Here is a 17,652-nt window from a genome sequence, read left to right as displayed (position 1 = left end):
CTCAATCCAAGGAGGGAACGAGCAAGGGAGGTCAGCGCAGTCACATCTGTGTAGAGAGGTTTCGCAACCCTCGTCGCCGTATAGACAGAGGAGAATAACAATAAAAGTGAACAGAGCGAAGGCGGCCTGACCGTAATCCCCACCCGGGCCCTCCTCGCACTCTCTCGCTCAGTGCGCGCACACGCGATAGCGGACGCTTTCTTGTTCTTTATTAATTCCCGTCGTTTTCGATCCTTCTTGTGTGATCCTGCGCGGCGCTGCCCTTGTGTGGGCAGCAGCGGCAACCGCTCGCGCCGCGGCGAAAGTGACCCCTAGCCTTGGGCTGGGTGGGCCCCGGCAGAGCCTGTCCCCATCGCGAAGGCGCGCTCTTCCAGCGAGACCGTGGGAATGTGGGCGCCAACACGCGAGTGTACGCACGCGCTCACTCGCTTGCTTGCTCATTCTCGCAGCGATATTGTCTATCGCGCCGTCCCCGCGTCTCAATCTGAGATCGGCGTCCTACGCGACTGTTGTACTCTTTCCTCTTCTCTTTCAGAAAAATGAAGGAAAAAAAGTATTTTTTTTTTTTTTCCTTTCCCACAGCAACGAAACGGTCGCTCGCGCATAGGCTGCCCTCTTGGGCCTCCACTGCCACCTGGGAGTGAACAAGGCCGGCGTGGACTCCTTTCATCTCCCTCTGTTTCTTCACCGTCCTTTCTCCTTCCTTCGTTTCTTTCTGTCCCGCTCAGTGCGTAACCCTTTCCTCTATGGACGCCGCGATACTCTCAGCATTTTTTTTTTTTTTTTTCATCCGATTGTCGTTGATGCTGTCCCCTCCCGCTCCCCGTCCCCGCAAACGCCGGAAGAGGGTTCCTTCCCACGCCTCGAGAGGAATGCACGTGCGATCGGGGCGATATGCATATTACACGTTCCGCGCAATGCGTGTGAGCCGAGAGCGCTGGCTGCCAGATAGTACTGCTTTTCACCTCGCGTTAACAAGGCGAGCTTCGGTTGATTGCTACATCTGAGTGCGCTGATGACCGTGTTCTGAACTGTTACTGACTACTACATGAGCGAGGGCAGCACGCGCATATTAATTATAGTAATGCTCGAGATAGTTAAAGGATACGCCTAAGGTGGAGGGGATCCACTGTAACACTGAGTCAGCAGAGGCTGCGTGCTCGGCATAGTGCTCGAGAAACAACTGCAGTCGCCGTAAACCTGATCATCATCATCATTAGCCGGACTATCCACAGCAGGGCAAAGGCCTCTACCAATAAACCCGGTGCGGTGCTAGCTGCATTTACTTGACCCCTGCGAACTCCCTACCTTCATCCTGACACAAATTTTCTGCCGCATTCTGGTATGCGCTTTGCTTCCCTTGGAATCTAATATGTTACCCTAGCAGCCATCACGTATCCTCCCTTCACGCTGCAGCTCCCTATCTCTTAACGTTACACCTGGCATGTTCCGTTCCACAGCTCTCTGTGCCACATGTCCTGTCTTAAGTAGAACCCTTTTCGTTAGCCGGCGTAGATCGAAAGCGACCCTTATCACAATTATCAACTTTCAGCGAACGATTTGCAAAGAGATCTGCGCTCTCCGTGCCGCGCTATACAACAGCAGTGTACAAAAAGGGTGGGCGCAGAGTTCTCACGTAAAACCTGCCTGCTCAGATACTGTCGGAGAGCGTATCAAATTCACTGTAACGATAAAGGGGACTATACACTGCGAGAGGTAAGAGTACTATCATATTGTATCTGCACTGCGCTCGTAGAACACACTTCAACAGTCCCTTAGCGCCACTGCGATTGAGTTGCCTCTTGTTAAACCAGCGTGTTCTTGTAACGAAAGTATTTGCATTACCTTCCGCGCATGTGTACGAACGCTCAGCGACCACCGCCCTCACTCACATTCCATTGCAGGAAGTGACCCTGCAAGTCATAGCCACCCCCTCCTCCCGACTAAGATAGAGTGTGTGGGTTAAATTATCCAACAGTAGACCATGGGAGGCAGGTGGCATTCGAATTGTAAGTAGATACAGATAGCGGATGGGGAAAGATATATGGAGGCACGTACGCTGCATATCGAGTCACAACGCGGCACGACGGACGTGCACCATACGGCACATGCATACCGCTGTCGGTGCTTGCCTCAATGCCGCCCACCTGTATAAGCTGGTCGATAACAGTCCTCGGTCGTTTCGGGCTGCTTGGAGGTGGTTGTATTTGTCTGTAGCGGCGTGCGCTGGGCACAATTCATGTCCCCCAGCGCGGCGTGCGGTCGCGCTCATAATACACGGGGTATACATGCATTCCAAAGCGTCGCCGAATCGGTAATTCGCAATCTCACATGCGCAGTCATCCTCCAAGGCCGACAGCCGGCTCGATAAGCGAGCACGTTCTCCTCGTCGCGTGTGTTCATGGCAACAAGAAAAAAAAGTAAAGCAGAGCAAATGGGAGAACTTGGAGGAGGAAAGTAAAAGATGCGAGTGAAGTAGCGCGGATATAGCTAAGCCTCGCTGTGTTCGCCGCTGGCTTATAGAGTCTCCAGCTCTGGGGCACGCGCACGTATACAGGTCTGAGCGCGACCAGGGAACGAAGAGTAAGATGCAGGACGGAACGTTGCACCGCGAGCGTTAGGAGTTTTGTTTTCTTCGGTGGCCCGAGGCTAAGCTCACAGCGCTGGCCAGCCGAAAATCGACCTTGGTTGACCTTTAGTCGACCAACTGGAATGACGACCGCCGCGGGCACAAACAGCCGCAGCAGCAGGCGAGGCAGCGCGGCAGTTCGCTAAGGCAGCGTCTGACCGCTCGTCTTTTCGAGTCTCGTTCTTGCCTGCTGGGGCGTATATAACTGACATGTAAACCTTAACAGGAGCTTCTGGGAGAGGTAACAAATCCGTACACGAGGAAGAAGAGACGAATACCTTGCGAACGGAGAAGCTAGGGCAGCCGTCGGCAAGACCGTGGTGAGGGTTGGTCTCCACGAGGGCCGATCGCAACCTTAGGGAATTCTCTGCATGGGTATTTGCGCGTTTCGCTCATCCGCGTATGAAATCTGTGTAATTTTCTTCTGAGGCTTTTGAATGCAGCGGCGGTACGTGTACTCAGTGAGGAGAATTATGTCCGGAGAAACCAATCGCTTTTCGGCGCAGAGGCGTACGGGAACATGCTGGCGCCTAGCGGGGACTTGGGAATCGCTGGTAAAGGAACATTTCCAATCCGTGCGCGCATGAAGCATATATAGAATTGCTGTGGGCGGTGCGGCGCTGCGCACGACTCGAGTCGGGCACTGTGCGTCGAGGTTTTGTTGCGTAATCGAACGTTCAATAACCGCAAGCGTGACTTCAGCGCAGCGACCGCCTGTCGTAAATAAGCGCTATACTTACAAACCAGAAACGAGTAAATAAAGAAGCCCGCGTCTCGCTTTAAAATGCACACCTGCCTGCCCGCTGAAGCTTTTGCACGAGCTTCTTGACAGCTTACCGCTCGCGCGTGCGCCGATTCCCAGCGACCACATCTTTCTCTCTCCCCACGGGGCCATTTTTTGTTGATTTGCAGGTGAGTTTAGTAAACAGGACTTAACCCAACCGTCCATTGTGTAGCGCGCGTACACCCTCTGGGCTAGCGACTTTCCTCGGGGCGTCAGCCTGGTCGTCGCCGCTGGCCGCGCGCGGACCCTGTATGTTCCTGCCGCCTCTGCTCTCCCCTGAGGGCAATTCTCTCAATCGACGATTTCCGATTAGAATACAATGGATGCGGGGCGAGCCGCTCCGCCAGCCGATCTCTGGACGCGAAGAAAGTGGAGGAGGAGATTCTCGCTAGCGTACGCGCCGCCGCCACACCGGCCGGCGCGGTCTGGCGAGCCTTGACATCGTCGCGCGCTCTCACAGTGGGGTGGAGCAAAAGCGCTGGGTCGAGAAGGATAAGAACGGGGCAGAGGAGAGAGAACTTGGAGGCTGGCTGAGAGCCCCACTAGACGGCGCCATTGTATATTTTTTTTTTTTCTTTCGGACTAGCTGAATATGTGAACCGCCTCGGACCGCGAATAAGTGCTAACGGAAGGGCCCTTATGCCAACGTGGGGAGCCCCAAAATTTTCTTTGCTGGAGTTACAGCGCAAGCTGCTTCGGTCAGTGGCTTGTTGGGCGAGTTGGCCGGACATTATGTTAAAACAGCGCTAGAAACACGGACAGATAGAAGACAAACACACATTGCGCTGAACTGACAACTGAGGTTTTATTCATGAAGCATGTCTTTATATACACAGAGAGTGATAGAAAGTGAACAACCAGATCCGTCGCGTGACCCTCTCCCTTCCAAAAAAAGTCCATTCCTTTGCATGAAGTATTAGGGAAGTGCTGCTTGCACATTTTTTTTTCTTTATTGCCTGATTTCGGCACAACACACAAAACCACTTACAGGGCACAATGAGCATTCATTAATACAACAATCATCCAGGTGGGTTGTGGCGTCGTCATGCTAAAATTCTCTGCTATGTTTACTGCCTTTATAATGTGCTGCTTGCACATTATAAAGACAGTAAACATAGCAGATGCTAAAGAAACATTTGGAAGCAGCACTTCCTTAATATTTTATGCAAAGGAAAGGGCTTTTTTGGAAGGGAGAGGGTGGCATTTTATGTCACGCGACGGATTTGGTTGTCCACTTCCTAACACCCTCTGTGTATATAAAGACATGCTTCATGAATAAAACCTCAGTTGTCAATTCAGCGCAAAGTGTGTTTGTCTTTCTGTCTGTCTGTGTTTCTAGCGCTGTTTTACCATACTGCTTCGGTCGTCGTGTGGTCAGTTGCCGACACTCACCGTATCACACGCTCGCCATACGTCGGAGAATTCATTAAAAGCACTCATCGCACGCTTGGCACAACCTTTCTCAGCTATGGACGAACAACCTTCGTGACAAACCTCCTTCGCGTTGATAGCCGTATTGTCCTTGCCATGTTTCACGCGTAAACGGTGGTAAAACTGTTGGCCAGCCAAAGACGACTTTAAGGATGTGTAAATTTGGGCATGTCTTGCGCGGTTCTTTTTCTGAGTAGTCGGAAGTCAAATTGAAATGAGACCGCTGTCAGTTTATTCAAGGTGCCACTCAACACAACAAAGAGTGAGTTGTGGAGACGATAATCTCTTGTGCACATCAACAGGCGGCTCTTGGCATTTAGTGTGGCGCTGTGTTGTTATCGTTATTCTTTTTTGAAATGTAATACCACTGTTTATTATGTAATCTGTCTTCTATCATGTAAAATTCGCCCAGATGCCCTAATGACCCTTGTTTGAGCCCCTTGCCCTTTTTTGGCGGGCGTTTATGAGTCCGCTACATAAATTACACTGGATATACATTGGGTCATCTTTCTCTAAGTGCAGTCTTATCTCCATTTTTTGTTCCTTGTGGACACCGGCACCATCGATTACTCCTCACATTGATTTCGATACAGCGCTCTTTCGGTCCCATCGGTGATTAAACCACTATGGCTTTAATATGGCTTTATTGTGTCTTTCTGATGCGCTGAGCAGCTTCCTCATCTATTGAAGTGTTCGCATAGAATAAGCATTTATACCTTATCCTTATTTCCTCTCGGCTGGCTGCGAGTTGGCACTCGTTGATTTAGATTGTGTAAAGAAAAGACTAATGGGTTTACAGTGCGGAACAAAAGTGCGTGTATCATAGCATTGCGATCGCAAACTGGGTCAGGGTGTCCGCACTCAACTCGCATAATAAGGCGTAAATATAAACATGCCAAACGTGACAGGACATAAAGCTAGCTAGTGGCCAGTTTGGTAGCTATTATAAACTCGAAAGTCCCCACCAGGCTCCCCTCCCTCCTCCCCTTGCATTTTCTTTTGGTACTTCTTTATTACCGTCCTCCGCGACCTGTACTATTGTATTATTTTCTTTTCTTTCTAACACTCCATCTCGGCACGGTCTTCGATGTCCGCCTCATTCCTCGTGCATATCCGTTCAGGAATTATTTTCCCTTTCACCAGGCTTCACGGTTCGTCAAGCTGCCACCCAGCGAATGCCCGACGTGGAGGTTGCGCGCTGTTTTCACATGCGTCGCAAAGGACGCCATTATTTGAACGGCCCTCGACCAGCGCCTGCTGGGCGGTCGGCGCATATTTTTTTTTTTTTTTTTTTTTTTTTTTTTTTTTTGTCTGTGTTGGTCTGTTCTTTGGCGGCACGGTGCGCTGCTCGTCGACTGCCCGTGTGCGACGGCCGCGGGTTGTATGCATTCTGAGCACGTATGGCTTCGCCATGCGCGTGTGCCCCCAGTTATGGTGCACACACGGAGAGGGAGTGCAACGCGAAGGAGATTCGCGAACATCGATTGGTCATGGGAAAATGAAGATGACTTCTGCGCAGGCCCAAAGCATCTGCAAAAGAGGTTCGCTTTGGAGTAATTGGTGTACTTCTATAGCAGCGAAGTGGTAGCCGCGCCGAAGCGCTTTCCGGTGCAACATATATGTTCCGTTCCCTTTTTATTTATTTTTTTTTTATTTTCGCATGTGACACACTCAATGTATCCGTGGTATGAAGCAAATAGAGGAAGGTTGCGTTTAATAAACTGATCTGCTCATATCTGAGCTACTGAGGGTGATTTAGCGGTCTGCTGTCACTTCTAAGATGCTCATGGCATTTGGTTTACAAGCACGCGTATACGCGTACGCACGCAGAAATGCCATCAGAAAGAAAAGCGAATGTCGTATATCGCGGACAATACAGAGAGACTGTCTCCAAGTGGCTGCAACGTCCAACCTCGGAATGTCGTATTGTTTCCTTCTTCTCCACAAACTAACTCGCTAGTAGTTACAACGCTGAAGTGAGCAGCAGGAGTAACCACCCTTTTGACAAAAAACAGACGAACAAACGCGAGTCTACAGCGTAAACGCGAGAAGTAACTAACAAGGACGGAAACAAAAACGGGAAAGAAAGTGTCGCGATTTAAGTATACTGCAATATCGCGTATTGCTCGAGCACCGTCTGTGTGGCGAGAAGCCACACAGTGGCCACTTGAGCGACGCGGCGCGGCGGCTCGCAAGGCCGCAATTGTGCTGCAGCGCCACAGCCTTCACGCCGTGTGCTTCCGCTCCTGTCCGATTCGACTGGCCTCGGGAAGTTTCGGCCCCTGGGAACTCGGCACCGGGCGCTGCTTCGTTCAAGGGCGCTGGCAATTACAGGCATCCGCGTTCGGCGCCGCCGCTACCGCAGAGGGAGGGAGGCATAAACGCCCACCGCCCAGAGATCACGCGCGACTTCGGCGTCCTGAAACTGAGGCCAAGTCCCCGTCACCGTTGCCCGTACCCTTGACATCTTCGGCAATTTCTTTCCTTCTTATCGGAGAAAGCTAGCTTGCGAAAAGTCTTAAGAAGGAAGGGGGGGGGGGGGGGTGCTTAGGTATGGCCGTTTCCTTCTGGAACGATATTAACTCCCCAAGTGTGGCTCTATTTGTAGAAATTGGCAAGCCACGATGCATGAGTGGATTGTATACAGAGCTATTTATGGCACAATCACAAGGGGCTCGAGGTCGCCAATCGGTCCCTGCGTAAATGCAGCGATAGTTTTTGTTGGTGTCGTTGTGATACTGTGTTGTAGTCATGCCAGGTTTAATGCTGTGTGCCGACGAAGGCAAAAATGACAGTCAAACAACAGCGACAGGAGAGCAACTTGAGTGCTATCTGCATGATCGACTTTTGTCATGAAATATTTGATCCATTGCGGCCAAGAAGGTTGGCTGGTTTATGGGTTTTAACGTCCCAAAGAGACTCAGGCTATCACAGCCGCCGTAGCGGAGGACTCTGGAAATTTCGACCACCCGGCTTCCTTTAACGTGCGCTGACATCGCACAGCACACGGGCGCCTTGGTTTTCGCCTGCATCGAAAAGCGGCTGCCGCCGCCAGCATGGACACGTGATCTCCCACTAGCTACATATTAAATAACAAAAACCTCAAAATCAAAGTAAAAGCATGTAGCGGTCGCTAAGATAGCCGACACTAACTTAGCCGTTGCTTTCCGTGGCTGTGTCCATCGAACCTATACCAATAATAATAATAATAATAATAATAATAATAATAATAATAATAATAATAATAATAATAATAATAATAATTGCTTCACAGGAAGTGAAACGCGCAATATCTGTCACACTTGTTTCTGTGGACATCTGAACTGCGCCGTAAGGGAAGAGAGGAAGGTGGGAGTGAAAGTGGAAGGACAGAAAGGGGAGCCGTGGTGGAGGGCTACGGAGTAATTTCGACCACTGGGGGATCTTTGACGTGCACTGACATTGCACAGCACACGTCACTTCGTTTCGCCTCCATCGAAACGCAGCCGCCGGCGGTCGGGATCGAACCCAGGTACTCCGACAGAGTAGTCGGGCGTCTTACCACTGCACCACCGCGGCGGGGCCGACGCATAAACTAATGTGCCCGAATTTTGCGTGAATGAACTGAAGGAGCTATCCTGTAATCCTCGTGTGGGATGCCTGTACCGTCCACGTTGTTCGAGAGGGCTTCATGGTAAAGGGATCCTCCCATGGACAGTGCGTTTTTTCGGCTCCTCGCGACAGCAGCGCGGCGCAGACACTCGCCAAAAGTGGCGGCGCCACAACACAGAGACCGATGGCCAGCGGGTACGCTTGTCAATCAGGCTCGTCTTCCGCGGACAGCTGACCGCGGTGGGACCGGCGCGCTGGCGCCGCATGAAATTTGCCGTGTCTCCGGTCTTCCTGTTTCCGCCTGCCGTTGCACTTGCGCCTCTCGCGCTGCCGTCACGGTCGCTCCTCTTTCTTTTCGTCAGCATCTCTCTCTCTCTCTCCTACTGGCTGCTTTATTTCGAGCTGTTTTGTGAATCCGCCTTCCGCGCCCGACATGGACTTTCCCCAATGTCCGCCGCGCTCTTTGTAAAGTTACTGCTTCGTGTGCCATTTGAAAGCATGCAGCCGTGAATGTCGCAGTTCGGGGTCGTGCAGATGCATTTCGCGACCGCTTCCTTTCTACCCGAGAGTGTGCTGTGACGTCCGCAGTGAGCTATGGTTAGTGCGTAGTCGGTGACGGTTCTCTGTTTTCCTCCTGTCGGTTATAGACCGCCTAGTGTTCCGAAAGAAACACGGGTAATATATACTACGAGAAGGAAGAGTTTTCATGAGTATATTTCTTTGGTTGACTGGGATTTACATGTCTGATTTCCAGCACAAACTTATAAAGGCACAAAACTACACGTGCCCGACAAGACGACTCCGCGGTGCCCTAAAACCTGCGGATTCATGGCACTTTCTTTGTCTTGCTGGCTCTCCTGTATAAATCAGGCACTTTTCCCGACTTGCAAACTAAGCGGTTTCCTTTTTTTTTTTTTTTTTTCCTTGTGCAGGTTTGGTTTTAGCCCCAGCAATGGAGCTGCACCTCCGGGCCTTCTTCGGGGATTCGAGCCGCCGTTCCCTTTCAAGGCAGCCGGCACACCCCCACTTCCCACGTCGGGCCGCCAGAGCGCGGGCAGGGACAGCGGAAGCGCCGGAAGTGTGAACAACAACAACGCTGTCTCGCTCGCCAGCGCCGGCGGCAACGGCGCCGGAGGAGCCGGCAGCATAGATTCCGAATCCGGCATGGCGACTCCCAACCACGGCCTACCTCCTCACCACGGCAGCGGGTCTTTGGCGTCCGCCGCGCAACCGCGCGCCACGCCACCCCTGAAGCCATCGTCTGCCGCGTCTTCCCCGCCGTCAGCGCTGCTGGAGCCACATCGAGGCAGCGCGCCCTTCAACCTCTCGGACTTCTCGTCGTCTCAGACCTTGCTGAACCTCGTGAGGACCGCGAGCGCACAGAGCGCCTCCCAACTCGAGACCTACCTCCGCGGCGCCGTCAAGAGACCGCATGACGGGGAGCCGGCCAGGGCGGACCCTCTGGACCTGTCCTTGGGCACAGCCGTGAAGAGACCACGCTCCACGGACAGCCCGCGTTCCTCAAAGGATGCCGATGTCGGCGGCACGCCGCCTCGGAAGCAGGCAACGTCGCCCTGGCTCCTGCAGCTGGAGGGCGCCCGGGGAGCGTCGAAGTCGCCCAAGCTGCGCTGCGGCTCCGTGTGCTCCGACCAGGCGTCATCCCTCCATTCGCCCTGCAGCGGTGCCGTGGGAACCACCACCGACGGTGGCCAGCAGGTCTCAAAGTGGACGGTCGACGACGTGGTGCACTTCGTCGCATCGGTTGAATCGTGCCAGGAGTACGCAGAGGTGAGCGAACCGTTCTGACTCTGCGCGCGCTTCGGCTGATCGACGGGTTGTGCAGGTTGGAAAAAACTGGTCAAGCTTTCCTTCCTTACGGCTAATGCAAGGTCGGTCAATAGTTCGCATCTCGCTTTCAGTATATATAGCCAGCCACGGAAAGTCCATATTCTGCCTAATAGAGCCTTCGGTCAGTGGAAACTGCAAACGAAATCATTTACCGGCAAAAGGTTTCGTCTATCTATCATGTTGTTAATGGGCTTTGAGCCGAAGTAATGCATTTCTGACGACACGTCGGGAGATTGCGCGCTACTGGGATTCCAACTAATATATGAGGCTGCCCAAGGTATCGTTCAAGAAAATCCGAGCCCACTTTCACCGTATGTATGGCACCGCGGCTTGCTTCCGCTTCAACCGAGCGGACGGGCGTGTGTATCGCACTGCCGGCGCGCGTCTGGGAAAACCTCCTTCTCCGGAGCGGTATACGATGATTGCGCCTGGTGCACGGACACATCTGCGCTGACGATGCGCTCTTTTGTCTCGCGAACCGCTCCCGGCTGCGGGTCTGTACCGGCGTAGCGGCCCATCGCCCGCCCTTCCACGTAAATCTCCATCAGGCGCCCCGAGACAATAAGGAGGCCGTGTCACGTCCCTGGGCGTTTCTGCCCGGTCTCCGCTCCTTCTCTTTGCCATCGTGCGAAAGACTTCGTTTGCGGCGAAGAAAGCGAAAAGACAAGGAGAAATCGCAGCAGCGCAAGAAACAAGAGAGACGCAAAAGGTGAGCGCACGAAGGGCTGTGTGTGCGGCCGTGCCAAGCGCCGGGGCCGGCCCGGGTCCCGGGGAGCGGGGGGCTTCGTGCGAACGGGCCATAAACGCGAGGAGAGGGGCGGCTGTAGGTCGTCGTCATAGTCCACGATGGCGGCGGCATCGGACGGAGGCGGGTGATTACAAAGGCTGCTAGGGGGCGCAGCGGCGAGGGTCGGGGGAGGGGCAGGGGACCCGGACCTGGCTTCGCGCCGCCGGTCTCCGCCTGCTTAGATGCTGCCCGGTCATCCGTGCGGTCTACCGGGCGCGATTCTCTTCCCTTCTTCACGGGTGCAGTGTCGACGTGCGCGTTTGTCTGGAACGGGGGCTACCGCGAGGCTCGCCAGCAGCTGTTTCCAGTTGGGGTTCCGGTCTCTTGGCGACGTGTGAAGTACTGCAGTACTGTCGATCACTGTCATTAGCCGCTGACCCTTTTGCCCCCTTCTCCTTTATACTTCCTTCTCCTCCTTCTGGCTCTCTTCTCGTTCCTTCACCTAGTCTCGTTTCCTCCTTTCTTCTTGGCTCTGTCCTCCGTTCCCGCCTCCACATATCAAGCCTGCTCTTCGCCACTGCGTTCTCGACTATTCCACTGGGCCGTTCCTCTCTGTCCTTTTGTTTCCGCCATTGTTGGCCCCTTATTCTGAGCCCTGCTATTTTTTTTTTTTTTTTTTTTTTTTTTTCACTGCAGCAGGATGCACTTTCGCTTCTGCCCTTTTCGCCCGGATGGCCGTCGTTACCTCCGGCGGCTTTTGGCGATGCCTTCCATCCTGGTGATACATGAACGGCTCCCATTGTGTGCGGAGGGCCTGTATACCTTGTGATAATACCCGCTCGCTGGCTCCGGTTGTGGAGCGCCCCTCGCTCGATTCTGCGAGGTGATAAGTTTGATGACGACAGCGCTGCCTCCAGCGACTGAGCTCTCCCTCCCATACCTTCTTACCGCCTTGAGCGTACTCAGTGTTGACCTGAGCGCAAGCGTCTATCGTTTTAGCGCCTCAACCTGAAGTTCGTCGGGCGTGTTGACTCGACTGTTTATATGCTTTATGTGAACATGAAGTGATACTCGTCTTGCGGCACCGCGGATGATGTCACTTTAAACGAATACTTTCCTTTCTTTCTGCCTGTTCCTCAATCGCCATAAATGACGGAAGACGTCGGCACCACATAAAGAAAGCTTCTTCAGTCCCCCCTTGCATCCTTGCGCCTACCGTCTCTTCCTTGCTCGACCGCTGCTTGTGGTTACTGTTTACCTTATTTGATAGATCTTCCGGGCTGCCCCTTCGTATGCCACCGAGGGGGGCAACGCGTGAGGCGAGGAGCAAGCAAACATAAGGGAGCAGTGGGTTACTGAGTAAGCATCAAACGAAGGCTTGGAGGGGGGTTGGGCATGCGCGGAGATGAAGCTCCTGCACCAGCGGCGCGTAATTTAAGTTGGAGGCACATCGTGACTGGAGGGCCCGAGCGGGCGTCGTCGGTTCCCAAGGGTGGAGTGGCGGCAGCCGTGGTAGCACCTTGGAAAGGAGGAGTAAGAGCAAGGGGAAGCCATCTAAACCGCAACCGAAGCCTTGCGGCTGCTCCTCGCCCGCTCCCCACCGCCCTTTACTTTGGCGCGCGCGCTAGCGTCCGTTCCGCACTGCATGCGCGGCTGCGGGAGTCGTGACCGCTAACCGAGTTACACTTCGCTGAGAGCCCGCTTATCGACGCTGATCATCGCGGACCTGCGGCGGAGGAGCCCCTCTGCTGTAGCGCGAGTTTTTCCTTCCTTTCTGTTGTCTGTTTTATTTGCGCCGCCGGACCGAAAGAAACTTGCGCTCGGTCTGTTGCCCTCCTCCTCCTCCGTTACCTGTTGCTTCTCTCGGCGTTTCGCTGCAGTGCCACCGGTGTCGGCAAAGCACCTGTTGCCCGCTTTAGCAGTGTTGTGTTTCGCTTTTGTTCGGCTCGTTGTTTTTCGCCGTCTGGCATGCAGACTACTGGCCTTCTTACAACGTTTGAATTTCTAAAGGCGGGGCGGTCTTCCCTGTTCGTTGAATATGGTTCTGTGTCGGCCACGCTGGCCAGGCTTCGACAATCTCTCCTCATTCTCCCTCGACGCTCCTCCTCCGTTTCCGCGTGTAACCCTTCTGCCCTTCGTTATAGCATGGGTAGTATTTGCATTGGCGTCACTTCGCGAGAAGGTGGCGCGTACTTGATTGATCAGCTGCGAGGCGTCTACGTATCGACCAGCTTCGCCCCGTGAACTTGCCTTCTGCAGTTTATCCTTCTACTGTGGTGGTTCCCACCCCGTCTCGACAGAATACGTTGTGCTTGTCAGGAGCGCATGCGGGTCAGAAGAGAGATCGGGCCTCTGGCGCCACTTCCGCTACCTTGTAGCCAGTGTGTGGAATGGAAGTCTGCAGAGTGTATCGTAGCCTGCAAGCCTAGAAGTGATCTGCTGTCTGTGGCGTCCTACAGCTTTTCGCTCATTAGCACATATACACATTGACCGATATCAGTTTGTCCGAATGACTCAAGTGGCGCGACCTATACTCCACACTTCGGCCCAATCAGAGCCTCGTATTTTCCAACTTCGATTGTGTGAGAAGTCTGAGGACTGCACTGTTTATGTGCTCTGTATACACATGTCGCAGAGGTCGGTATGACAAAATTGGCGCATCCTCCTCTCGTCAAGGTATACACCGGTGTCTTCAGTACACAGTGAAGCGGCCCTGCGATCGTTTCGCAGCATAGGAAATAGTAGCCAGTGGTCACAGGCACAGACTTCTCGCCGATCGTCCTTAGTTGCAAGAATGACTGAGCTCGCGGTATACGAAGGCTAGCAGATCGAGGTGAGGAAAGCCCTGACGGTCACATGGCGTCTTGCTCCGTATTCTCGGACAACGTCACCAACATGGCACACTGAGGTCTTACGAGACAATCACACACAAATGCGAGTCGTTCTCGCATGCAAAGCGAAGCTTTGGCGCCGCTACACCGGGGGCGACAGACGCGCGCCGCAATTTGGGTTTCGTCGCATGCCGCGGCAGCGAAGGCATTGTTCGTCTCCACCCTCCTCCAGAGGAAGGAAGGAAGGAGGACGTCACGCCACCGCCGTCGCTGCTTGCTAAGTGCATCATTGTCCGGCCGCCGCCGCCACGCGCGAAAGCGAATTACGTGGCCGCGACGGGGAAATGAGAGTGTGGCGCTCGAGGTCGCGCGTGTCACGGGGTCAGGGCGGTTGCGCGGGCCGACAAAACGGCGGCCGCTGCTGCGGCGACAAAGTGGCTCGACGCCCCGCACTGGTTGCACATCGCGGTGCACGGGTGCGCTCCTGACAGTGACGCCCTCGGAGAAGAGGCGAGATGACGTCCGTGACTGTCAGGAAGGGAGGCGGCTCAGACACAAACGCGCCGAGCGAAAGCGCTGCCCCCGTCGCTGGTGACGTTTCACGCGCTGTCTGCTCTTCAATCACAGCCGAGAGGAGGGTGAAAGTCTAGCAGCAATACCATCAATTACGAGACGAGGAAGTAAAAACCTCGGGTGTGAAGTCCTGATTGACATTTTTATGGAGCTTTAACTGCGGATACTTATTAGCCGTCGACTTAGATCTGATTACCGGAAACACCCTGCTCATGCGCACTGGCAGAAGCGGGGAAAACAGCGTCGAGGGCTTTGGGGCCTCCATAAGGAAATAAAAGTTTTTCGCTCACTCACGACCAGGCGCGTGGGCAGCCGGCTCCCGTTAGTTCGGTACGCGTCTACGTTAGCTATATTCCGCTTTGCGAAATATCTGCATCAGGGGCCAGAGGAAGATGATGAGTAAGAATGTGTCAGTGGCTACTTAACGCTCAATTCGGAACCAGCATCCGCAACAAACAATATTGCACTATCACGCGTATTACAGTGATGCCCCTCATAGGCGAAGACAACGTAGACTACGCAACGTCAGCGTGACATCGCGCCACTTATGACCCAGCGCGCACGTTCGGGGGGTCAGCACGACGGCATTTTCATGGAGGCAGCGACAAACTCATCGTCAGTGGCACGATCTCCGAGACGCCGTATCTCTTGCGCTTCGCTTTCCTTCCTCGCACGCGGAGAGGGTTATTCTCCCGTGTGTGTCGCTCGATGAGCCTTTCTTTTTTATGTTTCGGGGGCTGTCCGCGAAGAGCAGGGAAACGATGGTTGCACCAGGAACGGTGGCTCGTGCGCGCCCCAGAGAGATGCAACAACACCGTAGGCTGCTGCTTATTCCTGCTGCTTGCGTCGCGAAGACGCACCACCGTCCGCTCGTGACTCACTCGGGAGGCGCTAACACGTCTTCGGGCGGCATCGCAAGTGGGAAGAAGCATGCTGGCGCGCGCGATGCGCATGGGCGCGTGGACGCGCGTCGGTCGGTGGGGGTCAGCGGGTCGCTTTTCGCATTAAACGAAATGGGAACGAACGCCGCTATCATATATATAGCTTCATTTTCCTCAGCCGTTCGCAGCTAGCTGCCCCCGAAGCCCTGCTATCTCTCCCTCTTTCCCCCGTTTCATTCTGGCGCTATTCTCTCCCTTATTTATTTTGTGAGCAGCTTCTCTATTTTCTTTTTTTTTTTTTGCGGGGTATAGCGTTGCTCCTCGTGTTTCCCATCATTTTCTTCTTTCTTCGCCCTTTCTGAACTGTATATTTTTCTTTCTCCTTAGTTTTATTGGTTCCCCTCATCCGCTTTCTGCTGCTTCTGCAGACGGGCGGGCGATGCTGCATACTTGGGATCAGTTTCTTCCTCTTGGTTTTGTGAAAAGAAAGAAAGAAAAAGTCGGCGGCTCTCCCATTTCTATCTTGTCTCGAAATCAGCGTCAAGGGGCACAAGCAGGAGAAGACCCTAACTCGTCCCCCCCTTCCATGTGCTTCCATTCCTCGGCATCCTTCTTTTATTATTTGGCTACCTTCTCTTTGATGACCCTAGCGGTGCGCGCCATAACGGAGAGCAGTAGAGTCGTTTCGGTGGCATCGAATAGCTCGAGTTTCCTTTCCTCTGGGTACTGCGTCCTTCGTATAACGCCGTATCACATCCGGATGCACGTGCGTTTGGAATCTGCATGTTGAATACGCGCTACTCTCCTTCTGTCATGGTGCTCGCTCCCTGATTTGCTTCTGTGTATGTTAGCGCGGTCGAATCAGTGCTAGTCCGTACAGATGACTCCTTCGCTTGCTAGCGCTCCGTTCCCGTGTAAGCGCCGTATTAGAACAGCAGCGCAACTCATGTCTCTGCTTGCAACTAAAAGAGCAAACTTTTCTTGGGTTCGAAAGAATTCTGTTGTGCACCACGGTACTATATACGCTCACCTTTATGGCATATCATCATCGAATCTATTCTTCGCATAGTACATCGCTGCATGTATAGACGCTTGCCTGTGTTTTAAGTATCGTGGTCGAAAATGAAGACCAATAAATTAAGAGCAGGAACCGTGGTGCGGAGAACGTGTTACCAATGATCTGTCTGGAAAAAGAGTGACTCCGAGGCGGCTGAGAGTGCTGTGGGTAGGCGAGATGATCGAGTAGCTTTTTTATGGGGCGGAATTGGTCGGCGCTGGCGCAGGAGGAGGCGGGGGGTCGCTGCGAGAGTTTCTTATCCTGCCTTCTGGACTTGATTCTGTCTATGGTGGTGACTATATATGGATACCTAGCATCAGTCAACTGCCATATCTTGGCTCTGAATGTGTTCCATTCGAACTGCAATGTTATAGCAACATTCAACATAACGCTTTCATCGTCAGAAGTGGTACTGAAGCTGAGACGTTATCAGCTCTTGGCTGTGCTTTATTTCGTTGCTAATAAGATCCTAACAATCACACTCGACGATTCTAGTGCGACGTTAAATTTCTGCTGCATGGAGATGCCGTGGATTTGGCATCTGTCTGTCAAGTTTTTCTTACTGTTCTTTCTGAATTCCCAGGAAAGCTTTTAAAAACAGCATTTAGTACACGGCTGATAGGCAACCGGTGCCTTTTGGTTAAACGTCAACTCTGACCGAGTTACGCGAAGGAAAGCCGTTACAGGAGAGCGCACGTTAAGGATATGCAGGACGGAGAGGCAGAGAGAGGAGATATCTAAAGTGGTTGGGTGAGAAACCGCAGAACAGCAGCAGCTGGGCAGGGAAGCAGCGACCGAGCCGACCTTTCCCGTTGGTCAAGGACGTCTCTCTGCCCCCTTTTTCTTATTTTTTCTCTCCTCCCGACAGGGTCGAACGCGTGCCACGAGTCCGCAATCGGTCGGCCCCTCGCTTCGATTTACCGCTGCTGCTGCTGCCTGCTCTGTCGTTCTTATTATTCCCAGGACTCGTTCGCCGAACCTGGCGCGCACGTGTACTTCGAAGCCAATTTCATGCCGTCCAGCTTTGGCTCTCGTATATGTATTCTGTGCTGCGTGCCTCTATATTTACTTATTTTTAATTTCCACGGCGGCTCACATATGAAATAGGAACCCTCCTGTATCGCTCAGTCGCTTTTGTCATTGCTTGCCAGTCCGTGCCAGGCCTCTCTTTCACTGTGAAGGCGCGTGCCGTGACAGGTCTGGTTTATAAATACGGTTTCGGCACTTTGTCCCGCTTGCGCGTGCTAAGCAGCTATACGAGAGCACAGCTGCACCCCCGCGGAGAAAGGCAGCTGCCGGC

General features: G+C 53.3%; 1 protein-coding gene across 1 annotated transcript in view; it reads left to right on the top strand.

Moving 5' to 3' along the window:
- The window catches only part of LOC146196629 (uncharacterized), a 381,051-nt gene that overhangs the window by 333,918 nt on the left and 29,481 nt on the right, over positions 1 to 17,652 (top strand). Inside the window, exon 6 of the mRNA XM_084598397.1 lies at positions 9,368 to 10,223. Coding sequence (XP_084454523.1) covers positions 9,368 to 10,223 — 856 coding nt within the window. The remainder of the gene's footprint in view (positions 1 to 9,367; positions 10,224 to 17,652) is intronic.

Source organism: Amblyomma maculatum, chromosome 3 (assembly GCF_055883805.1).
Source record: "Amblyomma maculatum isolate TAMU_Amacu chromosome 3, ASM5588380v1, whole genome shotgun sequence".
NCBI classification, from domain to species: Eukaryota; Metazoa; Arthropoda; class Arachnida; order Ixodida; family Ixodidae; genus Amblyomma; species Amblyomma maculatum.
The sequence above is the reverse complement of the archived record's forward strand: the minus strand, read 5'-3'. Positions and strand labels throughout refer to the sequence as shown.